At 34.3% G+C, this 23,203-nt stretch overlaps 1 protein-coding gene across 2 annotated transcripts; it reads left to right on the plus strand.

Moving 5' to 3' along the window:
* The first annotated feature begins 420 nt into the window (after positions 1 to 420).
* Positions 421 to 17,772, plus strand: LOC145616484 (peptidyl-prolyl cis-trans isomerase FKBP19, chloroplastic-like). Of its 2 annotated transcripts, none has more exons than XM_081671213.1 (12): positions 421 to 833; positions 927 to 971; positions 7,193 to 7,259; positions 7,354 to 7,515; positions 14,110 to 14,195; positions 14,285 to 14,335; positions 14,590 to 14,670; positions 14,769 to 14,813; positions 16,749 to 16,804; positions 17,130 to 17,205; positions 17,277 to 17,418; positions 17,518 to 17,772. In XM_081671213.1, exons 1-11 carry the CDS (start codon positions 483 to 485, stop codon positions 17,370 to 17,372), a joined length of 1,116 nt encoding a protein of 371 aa, XP_081527339.1. In that variant the 5' UTR covers positions 421 to 482; the 3' UTR covers positions 17,373 to 17,418; positions 17,518 to 17,772. The 2 variants fall into 2 exon arrangements, with proteins under 2 accessions (XP_081527339.1, XP_081527338.1); XM_081671212.1 differs by having other exon boundaries at positions 17,535 to 17,772.
* Positions 17,773 to 23,203: the final 5,431 nt, after the last annotated feature.

Consider the following 23,203-nt stretch of genomic DNA (forward strand, 5'->3'; position numbering starts at 1 on the left):
GCAATTCACGAAATTTTGGTAAAATTTTGAATTAAAACCCTAAAATTTTAATTTACAAATCTTGATTATCTGAAATCGACACCTGTTTTAGACACCTTTTCCGATACCTGAGTCGACACTAGCCCGGAGCCGTGTCAGGAGTCGTGTCGCGCGTCGTGTTGTGCCGACACGCGACACCCAAGGCCAAGGGAGGTGTCGGAGTAACACAGTTTATTACTATCTCTCTCTACTTTTTTTATAAACGCCATGTAAATTTATCTTTCCAATGTATTTTTAGTTTTTTGTATTCAACTTTATTAATACCCGCGAAACCAACCCAAAATGATTGTTCTTTCGAGGACGGAGGGAGTAGCTTGCTATTGTAGATGCTCTTAATTGATCTTTCCTTTAAAAAAAAAACCACATGACCACAAATGTCATAATGCCACACCATTATTCTGATCATCCTAACCAAAAACAGACTAGATAAGCTTGGAGAGAAAATGGGAACCCAACAGTTACAAGTCTTACAACTGCCATTAGCAGCAGCATCATCATCATCTTCTTCATCTTCAACTTGTTCAACTAGACTTTCTTCAATTTTATCACACCACTACAATTGCCGTAGCACCACCACCTCACTCCTGTTCAACCGCAGCAGCACCACCAACACCATTCTCTCTCTTTCCCTCAACCATGTCAACCACCGTCGTTCAATTCAGCACGGCCGTGTTGGTGTTGGTATGGATGACTCGGCTATTCCGGCTACCACTACCGCTTTCGAGGATGACGAAGACGATGTAGAACCCGAACCCACTCCTGAGGATCTCGAATACATTGGCCAAATTAAAAAAGTAATTCTATCTTCTTTGTTTCTTTCTAGTATGTCTTAATGTTTGATTTTATTGGGTTATGAATTTTGATTTTATTGGATGATTCTTGTTTAGGTTTTGGAGCTTCTCAGGAAAAACAGGGACATGCTTTTTGGAGAGGTACATAATTTATAATTTTGCTTAATTTCTTACCATTAGTGATGCACCCACTCTTGGAATTTCTATGTTTTTGATTCAATTCTTCTTAAATTAAAGATTAACCCGCAATTTTAATGCATAAAATCCTGTATTTTTTAGTGAAATTAACTTGATTGATCATATAGGAAGTAGTAAGTATATGGAATTTTGGGGAAAAAAGAAGTTAATGTTCCATGAAGGCTTTATTTGATTTGGGGTAAACATGTTAGGTGGATATTGTTTTACATGGATGTAAACCACAAGAGTTTTTCTTTGTTTGATTCCTTACTAGAAAAGTAAGGGAATACAAAGTGAAATTCAAAGTGGAAGGGAAAGGACGGATGTCCGAGAAAAAAAAGGAAGGTAAAGAGTAGGGAGTACAATGTGGCTTTATTGGGTTTGTGAGGCTCAAATTTTGTTGAGCTCAATTTATTTGGTCTTTAGGCAGCTAGTTAATCTTGCATGTTGACTTAGGGCCAATTCTCTTCAGTTTCAGCTCAACTCAGCTCCAATAAGTTTAGTTCAGTTCTTATCTTAATTTTCTTCTCTCATAAAATATTCAATTCAGTTCAGCTCAGCTAATCAGAACACAGAACAGACCCTTATTGGATGCAAATTGTGGAAGCTTTTAGAAAATGATACAAATTGTTCACACACAATTTCCCTAGTCTTCCTCTTTTGTGTTATGGGGTTGTTTGTAAATTGGGCTGTTGTTGCAGCCTGGTGGATTTTTCTCATATTAGATTTACAATATGGCTAATACGGCGGTAAAAGGGGTGGTCAAAGACTCAAAGGGGTTGTTTGCAATAGTCTTATGGAGTCTGTATATAGAGATGAATTTGAAGTGACACACCTTAAACCTTTTTTTTTAGAAGCCAAATTTGGATTTGAATTTGAAGTGAGAAATTTGAATTTGAATTTGAAGTGACAAATCACAATACTAAACATTTCGAATTACATCACTAATAAAATACAGGCCATTTCCCTTGACTTAAATGAATACAGGGTCACAGGGAAAGTTAAGACTTCAAACAAGTTGATCAATGAATATCTTTGGATATATATTATTCATAAGACACTCATATATGTTTTTAAGTAACATAGCACTACTTACGGCCAAATTTGTCCAAGAAATATAAAAATATAGTATAATATATGAATTTTTTTATTCATTCGAGATCAAGATATATAAATTTCATCAAAGTAGCATCATATTGTCTAATCATCATTATGCTTATATTGTTTATCAATCTAGTCTTATTGAAAAATGAAGCCTTTATGTTAAATTTGGGATTGAGGAGGGTGAGTTTTAGGAATAATAGGGTTAGGAAGGTAATATATGGGTGAAAAGGGTTAACTTAAGGAAATTGAGTATGTTAGCTCACCCATTATCAAACCATATGTAATGAAAACAACTAATTTCATTTTTGCAATTGAAAGTACTATCACATTCTAAATGTAATTGTTAGGCCTTGTTAAGAATTCCTTATTTTTTCTCTCTATCCCATAAATACTATAAGCAATCGTACTCACATTTGATTATTTATTTATTTATTTATTTTTTGTTGCAATTATAGAAACTTTTAAAAATTACCAAAAGAAGGTACAAAGAACTAAACAAAACCAATCAACTGGCACAAACCGTCTCAGAAGAAACCTAACACACCAAAGGAGAAAAATGAAAAAGCAACCAAGCCTCTACTTTCAGCAAAGCTCAACCAAATAATATCTCTGAACATCAGAGCACCTACTAGCTACCTTAAAGCTAATATCATGGAATAACACAGAAGAGTCCTGCATTTCTGGATAAAAATGAGATAATTCCTTTAAAGCCAAATTGCATAAATCTGATAAATGCATTCTGCAAAGAACATCAGAAAAAGCTTATGCTTGACAGTACGTTTTTTTTGCCACATTTGATGGCCCAATCAAACTCCCTGGTAAAAGAATCAGGTCTTCTATGAAAATTCAAAGTCTGCAGCACCAGACTCCAGACCTAGGAGGAATAATTACACTGACAAACAAATGCTCCACTGATTCATTTCCACTGTTACACCACTTGCAAATAACAGAGGAGACCATAAATTCTAGTAAACAGTCTATTCAGTGTTGGCAATCTTCCCTATAGGGTCAATGAGGTTATAAACAAGCTCCTGGGAATTGCTTGACTGTTACAAAGAACTTTGCTCCGACACACCTTAGGATGAGAACCATTAAGATGTTAATACATTTTCTTAACAGAATATGATCCATTTTTAAGAAATCCATCCCAACTGCCAGCATTAAGAATTAGATGTGCGCATCCAAATATTTTCCTCAAAGCCCGTGACAAACTTACTGAAAAGTTAAGAGCAAGACCATTCCCTGTGTTTCATATAACATGCATCCACCGCGCACTAAAGCTTGTCTTCCTTACAATAATAAACCCAAAGTAACTTACACACAACAGCTTTATTCCATATATTTGATGTTCCAGTTCCACCTATTAAGATTAATTCATACTATAGACTTAGGGGCCATTTGCTTGAGGATATTCATCAAAGGGAATGAGAATCAACTACCCTCGTTCCCTTTGTTGTTGTTGTTTGTTAGGCCTTTTTTCCCATTCCCTTTAGACTCTTCATTCCCCCAGGTCCTTCTAAGGTTATTCCCCACCCTCCTAGGTATTTCCCCTCCTATTCCTTAGCCACCACTATACCACCATACCACGACCCTCCTACCTACCAAAATCACCTGAAACCCGCACCACCGCACCATGGCCAGCCACGTCACCACTTTTCGCCTCTCCCCCACCCCTCGCCGCACCTCCACTCCCCTTGCCAGCCATCTGCACTCCCGAAACCCTTTCCCCATCCTCGTAAAAACCTAAGAAAACCCTTCTCCCAGGGTGGGGGAGGGTCGACCAACGGGTTTTACGGGTAGTGAGACTAGTTTCTAGGGTTTTTTAGGTTTGAGGGAGATTTTTTGGGGGAGGGGAGAGCAGACAAGGGGCGGGGGAGGGCTGGCGAAGGACGGAGAATGGTGGGGGAGGTGTGGCGAGTAGCTTGGTGGATGGGTGGTGGCTTGGAAATGGTGGAAAGTGAGGAATTAGTTGGTTGTGTGGTGGTGGGATTGTTTCCCTTTGTTTTTAAAACAAACAGCATAGAAAAAGTAAGGTATTTTCATTCCATTATTTTCCTCTCCCTTTGTTGATTTCATTCTTTTTACCCCGTGCGAACTAAACGACCCCCTTAATCTTCATATTTTACTCCATATAACCACGATAGTTTTTCTTTGTTTGATTCCTTACTAGAAAAGTTACTCTGAATAAAGAAAGTAAAATTCGAAGTGGATTGGAGAGGACGTTCTGAAGGAGAGGAAAAAGGAAGGTAAAGACTAGGGAGTAAAGTGTGGCTTTATTGGGTTAGTGAGGCTTAAAATTTGTTAAGCCCAATTTATTTGGTTTTTAGGTTGCTAGTTAATTTTGTATGTTCACTTATTGGATGCAAATTGTGGAAGGTATTAGAAAATGATTATTATGCACAAATTGTACACAATTCCCCTAGCCTTCCTCTTTAGTGTAATAGAGGTGTTTGTAAATTTTGCTGTTGGCGCAGCCTGCTTCAAAAATGTATCTTTTCAAGTATAAGATCTGGTATTTGGCTTTTAAAGCAAAAGGTTGTCTACATGAAAAAATACATTTTTGAAGTAAATGAATTATGTGTAAAGAGTAATCATAATCAACAAGAACACAAGAACAGAAGGTGAGTTGAATGAAGTAAAATATTGTGTAAGAGATGGGAGAGGAGAAAAATAATAAAATGTAGGAGTGAGGACCATGCGAAAAGAGAGATATAATACGTAGTATAAAACAAGAGATGTCCTGAAAAGGAAATGGGGCACTTAAAAAAAAAAACAGTTGACTTAGGAAATCAAAGCCTTAATCCCGTAGGAGGGGTTGGCTACGTAAACCAAATTTGATTATTCTGTTTAATCATCAACTAAGATCCTCCTCTTCCATCCCTTACGATTCAATGCCTCTTCCTCATGCACATCCATATACTTCATTTTCTTTCTAACTCTTTCTAACCAAGTCATTTTAGGAAAACTCAGGGATTTAAAAAAACCAAAAAACCGATTCCTATAATACCCCTTATTGTTCCTGAGGGACGGAGGAGGCTAGGTTAGCCGAAAGATGGTTATCGGATCAAGGACGCAAGGTGACCCTGTTTTTCATAGCACCAGGCGCGCTGAAGTAACCCATGCCATACTCCTAGAAAAAGCTCGAACGACCTTCAACGAAAGGGTACCTGTACCCGAAACCGACTCAGGTAGGTAGGTAGAGAATACCTAGGGGCACGAGACAACTCTCTATGAGGAACTCGACAAAATAGCCCCGTAAGGGCGCGAGACAACTATCTCTGAGGAACTCGGCAAAATAGCCCCGTAACTTCAGGAGAAGGGGTGCCCCCTCACAAAGGGGGTATCAGCTTTATTAGGGACTTTTGGGGGTGGGGGTGTAATTGGATTACCATGAGAGAATATTGCTGATTGCTCTAAGTTTAGTGATGGGGACCTAGTGTCAATGTGAGTGTTAATACTAAAACTTGTGTAATCATACAGGACATTACATGGAAATTTATGAAATTCAAGGGTTCCATATTACTTACTGGCTATAACAAACTATGAAATGCAGTAATAGTTATAGAATTTGGTGATGGATCTTGTGGGTGAAGCCAACCAAAGAGGTCCCTAAGGAACTAGTGATACGCAAGAAGTGTACACTTAAATGGGACAATTTCAATAGGTGTATAAATTATTTTTCTAACATTGGCTATTGGCCCACCCCAAAGCTTTCAGCATTAGTGGGGAATTCTTTGGTGCTGAGGTAGTGGTTTGTCCCCAAAACACATCAGCTTCTTTGGCGGAAAATATCTATTTTTTTAGGGGTTTTTTTTTTTTTAATTAATTAATTTATTTAAATATTTTTTTTTTTTTATTTATTTTTATTTTTTAAATGTATGGCTACCCTAGTTTGGATGTGCTTATAAGAAACGTTACAATTCAAGATTTTATTTGCATCCTTTTAAACGTTCTTTCTTACTAAAATAATGTTTCACTCCTACCATACAATACGTTAAATAGACAGAAATGTCTTTAATCTCAATAGAAAATTATGTGTGGATTGATCTTTTTTTTTCCTAAACCTTTTCGGCTAAGTCAAAACCTCTTTCCCATTATACTGATTTTTTAACCTTGCATCTCCTTCGAGAAAATCTTTGAGCCTTAATGAGCTTGACGCCACTTAAAATAAGGATGTGCAATCATTTATCGAAGTAATTATATAATCATCAATGTATAGTTTTAAGTTTTAACAATATTTATGTTGGTTTACTATTTTAAAATTTGGTCCAAATCTGGCTTACAATTAGCTTTTAAAATATATATGCTCAATGTCTCTTGATAATCTTCGGATATTCCTCTATAACAGGAACTTCTCATGTAATAATATACGAAGTAATTATAATCATCAATGTATAGTTGTAACCATATTTATGTTGGTTTACTATTTTTACAATTTGGTGCAAATCTGGCGTACGATTAGCTTGTAGAAATAGTGCTTCTCAACTAGTCAGATTTTTAGGTGCAAATTGATTTTTTTAAATCAATCAATCAAAGCCTTAATCCCATAAGTGGGGTTGGCTAACATGAACCAAATTTGATTATTCCGTGTAGTCATCGACATAAATCTTCCTCCTCCATCTCTTACGGTCCAATGCTTCATCCTCATGCAAATCCATATACCTCATATCCTTCCTGACTCCTTCCAACCAAGTCATTTTCGGTCTCACTCTCCCTCGTTTAAGCCCTCCATGGTCCCACTCTTCTGACCGGTGCACCCTCGGGTACATTAGGAGCTAACTACATATCTCTGACTGGAGACTTGTAATCAGTGACTCAGTGAGCTAGAATTTAAGTACATGTCATGAATCTATGAGGTACATGTCCTATAGCTGTTAGGTACATATTGTTAAGTTATAATGGTTTTATTCATAACACAAATCTTTGTTACTGGGTTTGCACATGTAGAATTATGATTAATCATCTGTTACCTGGTCCTTTTTTTATTATTATTATTATTATTATTATTTATTTATTATTATTATTATTTTTTATGTGGGTGTAAGTTGTGATAATATTTTTCTTCTTTTTGTTTCTTCCAGAAGTTGTTCCAGAAGTGGTTGTGGAGATTTGATTGTGCTCCCTTTTCTAATTCCCTCAATTTAATTTGTAAGTTGTAACTGGGAGGCTTTAAAGCAATCTGCATATATTATGAAGAGCTTAGATTTTTATACAATATAATATTTTCTTGGGAAGAGGATAGGTAAAAGAGAAGGGGATAATGATTGCAGAAGAGTAGAGTTGACCAATCGAAGGCAAGTCCTGTTGTCATCAGTTGGATACATTGCTGGCTTTTTGAACGCTGCTTCCTTCTTATCAGCACCTCCTTCTATAGCTGCTTCTTCAGGCTCTGGATTTGCAGACAGTTAAGTTTCTATGAAACTTGACAAACTTCTCTGATTTTGTAAGTGTGTTTTTTTAGTAACAGCCTAAATTAGAATTTGTCAAAAAAAAAAAAAAAAAGTAAAAAAAAAAAAAAAAAACATAAATTAGAGGAGTCGTTTACATTAAGGGCTTACTTGGTAGTTTAATATGCATTTTCTCCATTTCTTATTAATTGACACATGATACACTTCATCTAGACACACATATTTAGGAGGGTGAGATGTAAAGATTAAATACAATAATACCCTTTATATAAAACCCACCCCTACGCACTAACCTCCTACTTTTCTCCATGTCAGAACAACCACGTCAACCAACTTCCTTAGGACCACCCTTGCTAACATTGTAGTCGACATAACCACTATTGCAACCTATGCCATCATTGAAAAACTCAACACCGCTTGTTATGACACCACCACCTACTTAGTAGTGCGGAACTTTCTCCGTCACTCCATAACAACCTTAAAAATAAGGACGTTTCTACTTTGGTCCACTTTATTTGGACTACCCTTAATTATCGTTGGTCGATTTTTTACTTTTTTAAAGCTTGGTCAAACCTTAATTTTAGTATTTTTCTTTTTTAGTTCTTTTTTTATTTTCCAAAATATAATTACTGAATTTGTGAAAATTATTTTATAATTTTCAAAATTTATTTATTAAAATCAGTTTTAAATTAAATAAAAAAATAACATTAAATTTAAAAAATCAAAATAAAAAAATTGTTCATCAATGTTCTTCATTATTCATCATTGTTCTTCAAGAAATTTGTTCATTCATGGATGAGATTAACCACCATTATGGTAATCTTTGTCCCGTAAATACACTCGCATATCAATGAAAATTAAAAATATGCATCGATTTACATATTATATGTGAAAAGTTCATTCGAAATTTGGATTCATGTGTGAATTTGGGATTGTTTTTAATCCTAAAACAATATATGTTAATTGGATAATCGCAAACAAGGGATGTAAAAAATGTGACATGTATGCGAAAATAAAAAAAAATTAACAATTTTTCGAAATCTGGGTTTGTGAGCAAATTGGAGAAGACAACGATTTTTGTTTTGGAATACTTGTTTGATCTGAAAAAAAAAAGATATAGTTTTCAATTCTGTTTGCATATAAGGCATTAACCCAAATGTTAATAGGACATTACCTATAAAACGCAATATTATTGTTTATTTGCTCTACGACCATACGTTATTTTGGCCGTTATTTTGGATATAGTTTTCAATCCTCATTTACTAGCCAAGTCACAATGTACATATACCAAGTTTGATATCAATGATTAGTTATATATCAGCTATTATGGTTTAATTTCTGTATGCATATTCCTCAAAATTAAATTAACTCTAAATCAAACCACCTTTAGAGATATTCTAATGGCAACCTAATTGCCAAATTAGATGATTATCTTCTTATCTATCATGTGGCCCAATTGTTGGATTACTTGGATACTAGTTTGTTATTAATTAAAATAATGAACCGTCTTTGATTATTATTATAATTTTACAATAATTAAGGAGATTAAGACCAATTCTAAATATATAAGTAATGTCATATCCTAATATTGGACGAATCCCATATAATAACCAAATGAAAAAAAACGTGGAGGTGAGCAATTACATGGCAAACTTTTTTTTTTTTTTTTTTTTTTTTTTTTTTTTTTTTTTTTTTCTCTTTTTTTGAAAGAATACATTGAAAAATTGTTTAATATAGTAAATATATTTTTGCATTTATTAATTAGGAAAGCCAATATTCAACCCCTTATATTTATGCTAAATATATGCTACTATTGCTAGTTGTATTCCTTATAATTAGGACATATCATGCTTATGTTTTGTATATACACGTATTCTAGTTATATTAATGATAATTGAAAATATTATTTTTCCTATTTGTCAAAATAGTGTTACATGTTAAACGTAATTTTTTATATCTAGTTTTTTACCCAATGGTTAGTACTACGACTTTACGAGTATCTTTTTTTGATTAGTTTAGTTTTATTTTTTAATTTATAGTCTATATTTTATGTGCCACAAAAAATAACTGATAACAACATTATTGTATATCATTGATTTATTTCTTAAATAGTACGTTAGATATTATTAAAAAAATATTTGAAAAAGATTTGGACGACAATTTATATGGGATAACTGATGTATCAACAACCATCATATAGACAATAATCTCCAAATAGATCTTAAATCTAACACATTCCAGTGTTTATCTAAATTTCAATTTTGATAGGTTGCTTTAAATACGTGATTTTTTACCTTATAGAACAAAATTTCAAATTACACAAACCAAAAAACAAAATTAATGTCCAAACCTAAGCAAATCGATCAAAGGAAGAAGACGCAATTTTAGGATACAAAGATATATAATGAGCAAATGGATTAGAGGAAGAAGATGCAATTTTTTATTTATTATTTATTTATTATTATTATTTTTTTAATTTTCTTCTTATAAACCTTGTTTGATACGTAGAATACAAGTGTGAATTTTGTGATCTGTTTATAGCTCAGGAATTAACTTATGTGTACTTTGGTTATTATTTAAAAAAGAAAGTTTATTGAGTTTGACGAATGACGATATGTATTTTGGATATTGTAAAGATTTCAACTTTATGATTTTTTTGATGTGGAGTTGAGGGAAACAAACATTTGATTTTATTTTACGATATGCATGTCAAATATTTTTTTTTTTTTTGAAAATATGATCTTATTTTAGAAAAAAAAGACTTAAAGTATTTCCTTAAAAAAAAATAAGATAGATTTTAAATCATAATAAACCTTAATTAAATTATGGTATTTTCCTAATTTTATCTTTTTTTGATAGAAAGTACGCAAGTTATTATCTTAAGATTTTGTTAATATTCTATTAAACGAATTGCGTGAAGAAATAACAAAATCTTAGAAAAATCTTAAATTTGAGTGTAAGTAAATCAGCTGTTATCCTAAGCTTTATTAATATTCTATTTACCAAATTTATCCTCTTTTTAAATTCATTTTACACGATTGTTTATCAAACATTTTATGTTTATTGCATTATTAAAGATATATATTATCATAATTTTAGGCATGATAAAAATCAATAATTTTACAAAATCATAGGATATGTCGACAAAATCAGTAAGATATATATATTCTAAAATTTAGAAAATATTAGAATATAATCTTTTGAATTTTGAAAATTATACTGATTTTAAAACCTTCCATACAATAATTACAAGATAAGAAATTAGGAAATTATCCTAATTATAGTTGGTGATTAAAATGTTTTTTAAATAATATTTCTAATGTTAAAAGATATTGATTCCATAATATTTTTTATAGCATATGCATACATAAAGCAAACCACAATAGTAAATATATATTAGTTATCATTTATACCAAACCTAGTTAACATGATACCAGTGAAAACCACATTCATATTTACTACTCCGTACCAAAAAAGAACATAACAAAATATTAGTGAATTATAAATCAATAATGGGTAATGTCCAAAAGAACCTAATGTCATATGTTGTTAGTAATTACAATTTTCATAAAAGGTAATGTCCTATCCTTTTTTGGGGTAAAACATTTTACACAAACAAGTTTTAAATTCGTTTTTCGTGTTTTTTGGATCAAACAAGGTTTTGACCAAAAAAATGATGCGGTATATTTTTCAGATGTTCATGACAAACCCCGATTATCGTAAAATTTAAAAATTGTGATTTCGATTACATAAAATCATCGTTTTTGCAAACTTTGACTGATATTGTACAATCCAAACCTATTATTTTTGGATTTTCATCGCTGCCCATATTTGCAAAGATCCCAAATTTTTTGTGTATTAAAATTTCACATTTGCTTTTTAAATCTTGTATATTAAAATTTCACATTTGCTTTTTAAATCGAGCCATATTGTAAATCGCTTTTGATGCGCGAGTGAATTTAATGGACATAGATAATGTGTTCGTGTTTAATCTTATCCATGGATGAAAACACTTGAAGAACATTGATGAACAATTTTTTGATTTTGATACTTTTTAATTTAATCGTTTTTTTATTTAATTGTTTTTTTGATTTAATTAAAATCTGATTTTAATAATAAATTTCGAAAATGTAATTAAAATGATTTTTGTAAATTCGGTAATTAAATTTTGGAAAATAAAAAATGAATTAAAAAAGGTAAATACCAAAATCAAGGTTTGACCAAGGTAAAAAAAAAAAAAAAAGAAATTGACCAATGATAATTAAGTATATTGGTGGTCCAAATAAAGGGGACCATAGTAGAATTTTCCTAAAATTAAGGAAAAAATTAATCAAAATAATTAAACACAAACTCAAAGAACACTACCTAAAACATAAAAGAATAATACAAGATCTAAACACACATAGAAAAAATAAAAATAAAAAAGGTGATGGATTCTCCCATTACCACACAATATTATCTCATCTTTCTTTCATCTCCATCCAAATCCTCATCACCTTTGTACCTATCTATACAGGGAAAAAAAAGGAAACAGAAAATTCCCACCATCTATCATCTAACACAAACATATTTTGCTACATATAGGACGATGGGCTCTTATTTTCCTCGAGCTAGGTTTTGGGGATGACTCTCCTATTGTCATGTATCAATGGTATTTGAGCAGACAATCGCTCCTTTAGTGCACAGGTGACAAATGGAGGGACGTCGGTGCTTGTTGGGGCTAGGAAACTTCTCTTTTGTTCTCCCTCCTTCTGCCTAGCGCAAAGTTTGCCACATGAGGGCATGTAGCCTACGAAGAGGGATGGATGTTACGATCCATTGCAAGTTATGGGATTTGAGTCCCACATTGGTCACATGGGGTGCTGATGTGGGGGTTATATAGGACAATGGGCTCTCCTCCTTTTGAGCTAGCTTTTGGGGATGACTCTCCTGTTGTCCTTTATCAGCTTGAGAACAAGGGAAGGAAGGGGCTACCGTGGTACGCGTGCGAGAGAGAGAGAGGCCTAAAATAGAAAAATGTAAAAAAAAAAAAACTCCGAAAGAGATGCGTGTCAGCTAATTATGGAACGGAGGAAGTGACTTGGGTGGCTTGATAACATTGTCCTTTTTTAAAATTTTAAATAAAAGGGTTTTGGGGGGGGGGGGGGGGGAGGCTCATAAAACGCTTGGGTTGATCTATTAATGTAAACAATCAGAAGACCAAACATAACTATTTTTTTTTTCTGTAAAAAGGTGAAATTTATACATGCATTAAAAGAATCAACAATTACACCCTAAACAAAGTTCAAAAAAAAAAAAAAAAAAAACGAAATTACACCCTAAACAGTCCAAAGAAGACTGCAACACTACACACAATGAATAGCACACCCTTACAACACTAGAAAACTCAAACTACACCAAAACAAAGAAAATTACATCAAGAACATTTCCCTAAACCAGTTCTGATTTCTTCTGCTAGTCTTAGCTGGCATTCCACGAGAAATTCTATAGAAAAGATCAGCAAAAAGCCCCCTGATAAGCTTCTCAGGTTTCAGCAAGCATTTATCCCACTCCACTTTGTTTCTCTGTCTCCAGATGCAATATAGCAGGCAATATAGCAGCTTTGAAGAACTTGCCTCTTAAATCTCCCTTTAGTAGCTAGCAGCTTCTTATTACAGTCCTCCAGTGAAGAACGAATCATGTTGTCCAAGCTTTTTCTGCAGCTCTACACAACACATCTTACTATAATGACAGTCAAAGAAAAGATGATCAACAATTTCCACTCCATTTTCACATAATGGACAAGTATCATTAGAGATGACTTCTCCACATATTAAACCAGCAAATAAATCGATGCTGGAGGATATTCAATCTATTTCAAACACAGGCACTCCAACTATCTTCCTCATGCTGCTGCTTAAGCCAACTATAGCCACTAGCTATTGAATAGCCTTTAGGATCAGCAACCCATCTGTCACCAATATAACCAGATTTCATAACATCTTTTATCTTCCAAATCTGCTTCCAATTCCAGCTAGCAGGGTACTGGAATCTCTTCCAAGTTTTATCCTTTAAGTACAAACCATTCACCCACTTAAGCCGAAGACTATCTTTTGGGCAATGTTCCAGATATTCTTGCCAATAGCAGCAATAATCCATAAGTGACAGTCATGGATTCCTAAGCCCCCTTGTTTCTTGCTCCTACATACTATTTCCCAGGCAATAGGTGGAGCTCTAGAGTAAACAGGCTTCCCATCCCAAAGGTAGTTTCTGCAGATTGCAGCTACTCCATCCAACACAGTTTTGGGAATAATAAAAATAGTAGCCCAATACATGTGAAGAGAAAGGAGGACAGAATTAACAAGCTGAGCTCTACCAGCATAGGAAAGAGAAAACATAATTAATTATTGAATGAAAATAACCTCTTTGCTATATGCTTGTAGGATAAACCTTCCCCATCTCTTCAAAGGAGTGAGACTCTAAAATTCTTAAAGAGGCATATGTGGTGTTGATCCTAGTCTGTGTGCAACTTACTGGCAGTGAATTTGGAGGCCACTTATTTTGATCTCTCTAGGTGTCACAGTGGTTGTCTTTATATGTTTGAATTTCAGTGCCTGCGCTCAGGGGAAAAGATTATGGAAAGACCAAGATGCGTTATCCTGACTATATCGAAACTGAAAGTGGTCTCCAGTTTAAGGTTAGGTTATTCTGTCCATCTTCATACATTAACATGTGCCCACGTGTACATGATCATTTTTCTTAACCATTTTATGTTTTGCACTCCAGGACTTGAGAAAAGGAACTGGTCCAACCCCTAAGATTGGGGAGACTGTGGTGGTGGGTCATCCATATCCAACATGAACTTGCTCAATTTGCTTCAGTTTTTCATGTATATAGATTTAATGCATACATATCTTTCTAGCCCTTAATTGGTTTTTGGTGTTCATTACACCGTGTATAGAGTTATAGAGTATGTTGTGAGAGCTTTGTCAATCAAGTTGAACGAACAATTTTGTTCACTCAACTAATTTCTATTTGTTGTTTTTGTTGTATGAGAATCTATTTAACATTTTAATTATGAAAGTATTCAGGTTGATTGGGATGGGTACACAATAGGATATTATGGACGTATATTTGAAGCTCGTAATAAGACAAAGGGTGGGTCCTTTGAGGTATTACTCTGCTAATAATATGCCTTTATCCTCTATACTTGTTATCTTGTTGGTGCGACTAAAAACAGTTTGTGACTGTTTGGTCTTTTGATATGTAGGGCGATGACAAGGAATTCTTCAAATTCAAAATAGGATCCCAAGAGGTATGTGACTATTTCCTTATTTCAAACAGTGATGTATGGAAGGAAAGACGCATATCATATGTTCATTCCATTTCCTGTTGACTGCATTAAATATGTTTATTTTAAAATAACATCGTTGCATAACTCCAAACAGCAAAGGTCTGCTGTCTTTATTATATAAAAGCTAAATTTTTTATTTTTATATGTTACACGCGTAGCGTGTGCCTGCTTGTATTATTAAAAAGAACATATGGTATTATAAATTTTGAGGAATGAAGCTAATAATAATTTTGAAAAAATTTGTTTAGAGGAAAAAAAAAAAAAAAAAAAAAAGAAAAAAACTCAAATACTGGGATAACATGCATATCTTTGCAAATTTGCCTGTTGATATTTTTTTTTAAAAGCTAACTGGTTGTTTAACGTGGAAGAGTAGTTATGATAGAGAATTGTTTTGTTTTTTTCAACGTGAAATAGAGCAATTTTTTCAATGACAAGAGTAGTTTTTTTTTTTTTTTTTTTTTTTTTTTTTTGTTTTTTTTTTTGTTTTTTTTTTTATTTTTTTTTTGTCAAAATAAAATTTATTATTTAATTTTGAAATTGGGAATAGGAGAGGTAATTTTGTAAATTGAGAAGGGCAATTTGGGGATAGTGAAATTTATCACCCAAGATGCCCTTTCTCTTTATATATTACTATAGATATACAACACACTCAATCTCCCCCCCCCCCTTCGACCGTATTTGTTTTCCCCGTTGTACATTTTGGGCCGTTCCTTAAAGATTATCCCATTTTCTTATATAGTTTCGGAGTTTCCCCCACCCTATTTGTTTGCTCCATAGTACATTTTTGGCCATTTCTTAAAAATCATCCCATTGTCTTACATAGTATAATGTCCACACCATGAATCTCACTTTCATATATATATATGTATATATATATATATATATATATATATATATATATATATATATATACATATATATATATACATATATATATACACATATATATATATATATACACATATATATATATATACACATGTATATATATATACATATATATATATACACATATATACATATACTATGTATATATATATATGTGTATATATATATATATATATATATATATATATATATGTATATATATATACGCCCATCCACTTGCAAAATTTTGGTCCAAGACTAACAATCAATCAATCATTACCTAAGGGGCAAACAATTGAAACAGATATACTCTGAATCAGCATCTCCACTAGTTTAGGCTAGTAGTACATGCTGAGCTTTAGGCTTGTCTAACTGGTGTAAAAATGGGTTATAGACTTGCTATAGACTAGGAAAATCAGATGCAATGTTTAAGACACAAGAACACATATTAAGGTGAAAGCTTGTAGTTGATTGAAAAACTAACGGATGCAAGAAATATTGCTTGAGGCTGCTTTTCTCTCCACTAGACTGATCTCACAAATCACATAATAGACTACTATTCCATTGCCACTACATTATATACTAAGCATTCAGCGATACAAAAATTACTCTAATAATAAAGAGATTTGTCTTGTACTGCCATTGTGGCCTACAAAAACAGAACATCAGTTACCATTCCTCCAAGTGCTTCATTAATAATTTTGCCCTCTTCCTCTTTCTGCTGCTACTGATCATGAACCTTTTGGCTTGCTGTTCTTTCTTCTCTCATAGACCTGAATTGGTTGTAAGGGTGGTTCGACCTGGTTCAAATTGTTGTTGAAAATGTTTTTAGTTACGTTAGATGGATGTTTTTGTCTTAGCCTAATTAACTAACAAAATATTGCACATAAGAGTGATGGGCATAAAATGGATGACAGATATATTTAAATTTGAATATAGAGGCTTAATCTTCTTTCATTGCCATTTCATGGTGATCGTGATTTGATTGGAAGGTGTTTGACGAAGCTGATACCTGACATGAACATGCAGGTTATCCCAGCATTCGAGGAAGCTGTCTTGGGCATGTCATTGGGTGGAATTAGAAGGTATTCAGTTTCTGGCAAAGGATACTCTTTCTGGTATCACAAAGTTTGTGACAAGAAAGCTAGCTTTGAATTATATACTAAAGTTTGATCTCCTACTAACATCCTTGTGTGAAAAAAAGAGAAATATTGTGATACGGAAAGAGTATTTAAGCTATCCTTTGTTGCTAAGGAGAAATTCAGTTGAACATATAGATCTGTAATTTTAACAACTAATGTAGACTGATATAGCCATTTGTTGCTCGTTGGATTTCTCTATATTGCAATAATTTCAAGAGTGGAATTTTGTAAGTTGACAAAGGGCAGTTGGATTTCTCGGATGATGCAGGGTTATAGTACCTCCAGAACTGGGATACCCTGACAATGACTACAACAAGAAGGGACCTAAGCCAACAACGTTCTCGGTATGTAGGACGTCAACAATTTCATTTCGTTGTTCATTCTAATGTAAGTAGTGACGAAATTATATCCACAGGGGCAAAGGGCATTGGATTTTGTGTTGCGGAACCAGGGACTTATAGATAAGACACTATTGTTTGATATTGAGCTCCTCAAAATCGTATCAAATTGAAAGTTGCTGCTCTCGCTGGTTGTTGAACACTATTTAGTGTTTATTGGTTAGTCATTACTCATTTGTTTGCATAATGTTGTTTGAAATTATATTATTCTGAGACTTTTGGTGTTACTTGAATTAATCTACCTCTTCTCACTGCCAGAGGTTTGCCCTTTGTAGTTTTGAGGTATTGAAATATGCAATGGCAAAGGAGTGTGGTTCCTGCTGATGTCGCCTGAAGGCTAATGCTTATGATGTTTCCTTCTATATTGATATTGTTATTGTTTTTCATTCAACTTATCTTGTGTTATTTTTTTTAATTTTTAATTATATGTTATCCTCTTTTGCATTGATGGGCATTTTGTAATTTCTCAGTATTTTTTCCATAGAAGAATTAAATGCAATTCTACCATTTCAATAGTGTTGCTTTATAATCAAAATGATAAGTATAAATTATTGAACTTTGAATGACATCTTCCGTTCCATTAGTGCACTTTCTAGCTTTTTTTGACAAAGGATACAAACAAATAAAATTAACCGGCAATTTGATGAGCTCGATGAACGCACGGACGATCCGCCTTATGTATGCTACAATATTGAAAGGTTGAGCCAAGTAGTTGAATCTTGCGGATGAGCCAGAGGTAATCCACATTACCATGACCATCCCCCCGAAGGAGGGTAACAAGATTATAAGAATCAGTAAAAATCGTGGTAGAATGAAACTGAAACCGCCGATCAAAAGCACATTGTAGCCCATACAAGCATGCCGCCAAAGCCTCGTCATTTAAAGCTAATGTACACACCTCGAAGTTACTTCCTCCAATGATTTGATCATCCAACGGGTCATCATTATCCAAGCACCAACCCATCCCAGCATGACGAGAGTCTTGGAACCAAGCACCACCAACTTGTAGTGACTGTAAAGTACCCCCTTGGTTACTCTGACCAAGCTGAGCTGTGTAAAACCTTGGCGGAGGAGAGGCACCTACGCCATCTCGTACAATATTAAGGGTATTAGCCGAATCTGTCGAGGATACAAAGACTGAAGTGTCCATGACCTCTGCAAACTGTGAATCAAAGGGCTAGGAAGCAGAAGATTCCCTAAATATTCTGGAGTTTCGACATAACCACAAACTCCAAAGTGTGCCGACTGTTGGGGTTTGGTGAGTCCGACACACCGCGGAAACAACCCCGGCCCAAGGAACCACTCTTAATTAATAAAACCATAAAGCATAAATAATTAATCATACCCTTGAAGCGAGCTTCGCCCTCACAAAACGAGCTCTTACTTGAAAGTCTTTAGCACCGCAAATGCCGTGCCTCCAACGGTATCCACCCACAAAGGACGAACACGACTTTTAGGTCCGCTACCTTGGAGTTAGCAAGGTCCGACCAAAACCCAAGTGTTAATGGAGTTTAAGAGTTTTCCCAAAAATATGGAATGCGCTTTCTAACTCCCACTCAAGCAAAGAATTCTCAAGCCATGCCATGACTATTTATAAGGAAGTATGCTTTGTGAATTCCACTCATCTTTCAATGTGGGATTTTTCACAAAAATATTAGTGAATTCAACCCTTAGTAAAATAAACCAAGGAACAAGTAACAAGTGTCACATGGTTAGGAGTGGACCACTTTCTCACTTGGTCCCCAAGGCATTTCACATGCAATGTGAATTAACCATGTGTCACCCAACCTTGAGCCCCAAGTTGGGTTCGGTTGGCCCATTTCATTTTGGTTCGTGTCCATGACCCATCAACCCGGATCCACGGCCATTGCCACATGTGTCGCCATCGTGGCGCGCCGCCATCATGGCGCTGCCATGTGGCACGCTGCCACTTGGTGGCTGCCAACCTGGCGGCCACGTGTGCTTCCCCATGGCGTTTTTGCCATGTGTGCTGCCACGTGGCACGCTCCTATTGGGCATGCATTCCTAGCTTTTTTCGTGGCTAGGATTTTACTTGTTACTTGATGCATTTTCCCGTCTCGCCAAATCCTAAATTTTGGCTCGACATTTGAGATTCTTCGACGCTCGGTGTCAACACTCAAAGCTCGAATTATCGACGTCTAAATTTTTAACACTCGGGCGACGAATTAATTTCTTCCGAATTAATTCGTCGAGTTGGTTCGTATATTTTGCTTGGGTGTGACCCGAAGGGTTCAGTCAAGATTAAGCTGTAATATTAATTATATTAATATTACTGATCGGAAGCGGCCTCCACCCAGGCATTCTGATCACTTGACTTTGCTGAATATATTAGCTTTCTAATAATTCTGAACCCGCTATCAGAATAATACACTTGTTTGAAGGACACCATTCCTTTCAATCTCCCACTTGTCCTTCCGGACAAGTGTGTATTTAGTGTATAGCCCCTTTCCTATGTCTCTTCATGTCTCTTCATGAACTACAGAGTAAGATTACTCGTCATCTCTGTTACGTCTAGAAGTGTTTCTCGAAATCCGAGTTTGACTGTCAATAAGCAGATGATTTCTAAAATCCATCTGAGCACGACCATGCATTTTCACCAGTGTCGCTCTTCGAGAGGCCTTGTAAACAACAAGACATGTTCCCTATTGTTAGTAGGGGGACATTTCCAGTCTTGTAATGTAGCTTCTCTTACTAAGAGGACCTACCCACCTGATATCTGTCGTTATAATCCCCAGTTTCGGCAGACGTTTGGCGGATACCAAAGCGGACTAGTACTCAAACAAGAGATCTCCCACTACTCATGGTCAAAGGAAAAGAGTTCCGATAGTAATAATGAGAAAAATACTTATGACGATTTTTAAATCTCTTAAAGTATTCTCATAGGTTGATCCGGTATGGTTCTAAACCAATACCTGTGCAAATGATTTATATCCTCACAGCACAAGAAACAGTGCTATAAATCATACTACACACTAATCTCTAATGGTCATTAATCGTCCACAAATAAACGACCTTGATTAGGGATAATTTTCGATTAAGATATTCAACGTTCACTTAATAGGTGTTTCTTTATCCAAGCCATTGACTTGATACCCTATTTTGAATATTTATTAAAATCGAATGGACTCATTATTTAATACTAAACCACAATTAAATAGTTTTGTGGAATATTTAGAAATATTTTATTCCACTATGAAACTTCACAATGTTTCATCTTATGATAAATGGTTTTTCCCAAATGTTTTAAGAGTAGTACTATTCATAAAACATTCATAAAAATCACACTCATATTTGATATGCTTGATTTCTTTCATGCAATTATGAATGTTGTCGTTCACTTATTGCATAGGTTTAGTTATAATTACTTTGCAAACCTTAGCATCTTCGTTATCCACCATTTCCATAATAAGATGATAAAACTTTGAGAGTGTTAATGGATTACATGTGATTCAGGATTTATTGTCCAAGCAATGGCTCCCACTCATTTTTATGATTTGAGACCTTCTACTTGACAAAACCTACAATCATCAACGTTCAACAACGAACTTTTCCATTTAACATATTTCCTTATTATTTCCTTTAAGGCAACAATATTCTCAACATATATTTTAATAGACTCCCTGATGATGCCTTGCTTGGGTTTCACTCCAAGCGACTCACAACGATTTGGGATACCCTAATCACTTGTGAGCATGGAAATTTTCCTTAAATTCCCGCACCTTATACATGGATGCACATCCATGTTACCATTCTCAAGCCACGACACTTCTTGCCTCGTGCTTATAAATGGTTTCCTTGCTAATGATCTAATCCTTGTTAAGGTTTGTCCTTGCAACATCAAAACTCAAATTATATTTGTTTCCATGCGTCAAGAACTCATCCAACTACTTATCTAAGTTCTTTGGATGTTCTTGACTATAATCTAATGATCTACTACTTAGATTAATGTCGATTAGTACTATATACGTACTTCACATGCTCTAAGCATGTAAGTCATCTGACGATTCCATATCATAGCTTTACATGATGGATTTAATTCTAGAATTAATCTCAATTTTATTCCATCCATGTGACATTTAGCTCATACAGTTACACTGAGTCTTGCCAAATTGTTCGCTATATGATGTGGTTGAAAGTCTCCTACTAGAGTCTTTCTCGTTTGACTTAGTACTAATTAGCTTAGCTTATATATAAGTCGAACATTTACTTAGCTTCATACATATGAGTCGAAAGCCTTTCAAAATCTTTCATGTTTAACATGGTAATTTCTTTTACTCATTTAAACATTTAATTAAGTCTATACCATAAAACTTAATTCCCAACATGTACTAAGTATCGTCTTTAGCTCGATCCATTGTCGAAAATACTTTCAAATCTAAAAATTTAGCATTTGATGGTTGTTTCACAATAGAGTACGTAATCTTCTTGTTGGACCATTACTTTTGCTCCCACTAAACTTCTTGTTCATCAGAATTTCTATGTTTCTCCATAAGTCAATCCTCTTATTAACTTTATGAGAAAATACGTTCCAATTCCTTCATGCAATGCTTCCTTTAATCCTATAACGGATTCCATGTGCTTGCTTTCAAATCTAGCATTATTTAGATTTTCAAAACCCTTAGACTATTCCATAGTCACTTTCAAAATCCTATTTTGGGTAGGCGGTTTTTTTTTTTTATCTATTTTGCCATATTTCATATGTGCAATTTTGCTAGATCAATCACGAAAAGACTCGAACATTCCAATTGGTGAATGGGATTTTACTAAAATCAACTCCTTGAAATTAATTATATCCCTTACAACCAATCTAGCTATGTATATGTGTAGACACCCATTTGTGTCTCCCCAAAACCAAACCCAGTGATGAATGCCTTGCACGTTGTGTTATTATCGAATTAGGTGAAAGTGATTCGAAAGTCAAGTGTTGCGGTTAGTTTTTATTAAAATCCTTCTTTCTATTTTCGAAAACCCACTCTATTTTATAAAAACGTCCATTTCAGTTTATTTTGGTCCATGATAAGGGTCCAATAATGGTGTAGTTGGATGGGGCTTGAAAAGACCTTTCCAACGATATATTATAAGCCCAATTCCGATGAATAATGAGGAAGTTATGGCCAAAATACTAAACTGGGCCCAAACCGGATTTTACCTACGACCCAATGATCATGAGGAGGGTCCAAAGGTTTAATCCTATTCCTAAACTAATTAGGATTGATTAGAATCTTCTATAAGTTTCTAAAATATCTTAATTATCCTTTTTTGAAAAGATAAGATCATGGAATTTGATTTGAATATAAACTTTCCTTTTTTAAAACTTTCCTAATTCTATTCGGATTTAAAGATGTTCAAAGATAGTCAGATATTATTTTCGTGCCTCATATTATTTTATCCAAATTTTATATGGTTGGATAGATCTTGAAATTATCTTTCCAATGATATATTATAATAATAAATCCGAGCTATAACGAAAAAGATATTAAAGATATACGAAACTCTATCCAAACCTGACACCCTTTCACTATTTCATCCATATCTTTTTATCTACAAAAGATTTTAATCTGATTCTAATTGCATTAGAAAGTAGACTTCAAGAGCTTTCCAAAGACATATTATATGACTTATTTGGACTTCTAGATCGAAAGATATGATTAAAACAAAATCCGCAAAAAAACTGTCTTGTCGCGAAACGACAGGCTTGTCGCCTCGCGACAGACTCTGTCGCCTGGCGACAAGATAAATCTTTGGCGACAAGGTCGGTTTGATTAGCGACAGAGTGGAGTTTTATTTTTTATCAAATTCTATGATTTTCCGGACTGTTTTCTTATAAATAGGGTCCGAACCTCTGTTTTTATTCATCAACAATCAACTTTCATCAACCTTCATCATCTCTCATCAACTCTTCCTTAATTCTCTCTTTTCTCTC

Source organism: Chenopodium album, chromosome 26, assembly GCF_948465745.1.
Source record: "Chenopodium album chromosome 26, dcCheAlbu1.1, whole genome shotgun sequence".
Lineage (NCBI taxonomy): Eukaryota > Viridiplantae > Streptophyta > Magnoliopsida > Caryophyllales > Amaranthaceae > Chenopodium > Chenopodium album.

Bases quoted from the DNA above. Each gene is read 5' to 3' on its own strand.
- LOC145616484 (XM_081671213.1), top strand. From the start codon at position 483: ATGGGAACCCAACAGTTACAAGTCTTACAACTGCCATTAGCAGCAGCA. The intron at 14,336-14,589 runs GTGGGTCATCCA...GAAAGTATTCAG, and splicing joins AGATTGGGGAGACTGTGGTG to GTTGATTGGGATGGGTACAC. The intron at 14,814-16,748 runs GTATGTGACTAT...ATGAACATGCAG, and splicing joins TCAAAATAGGATCCCAAGAG to GTTATCCCAGCATTCGAGGA.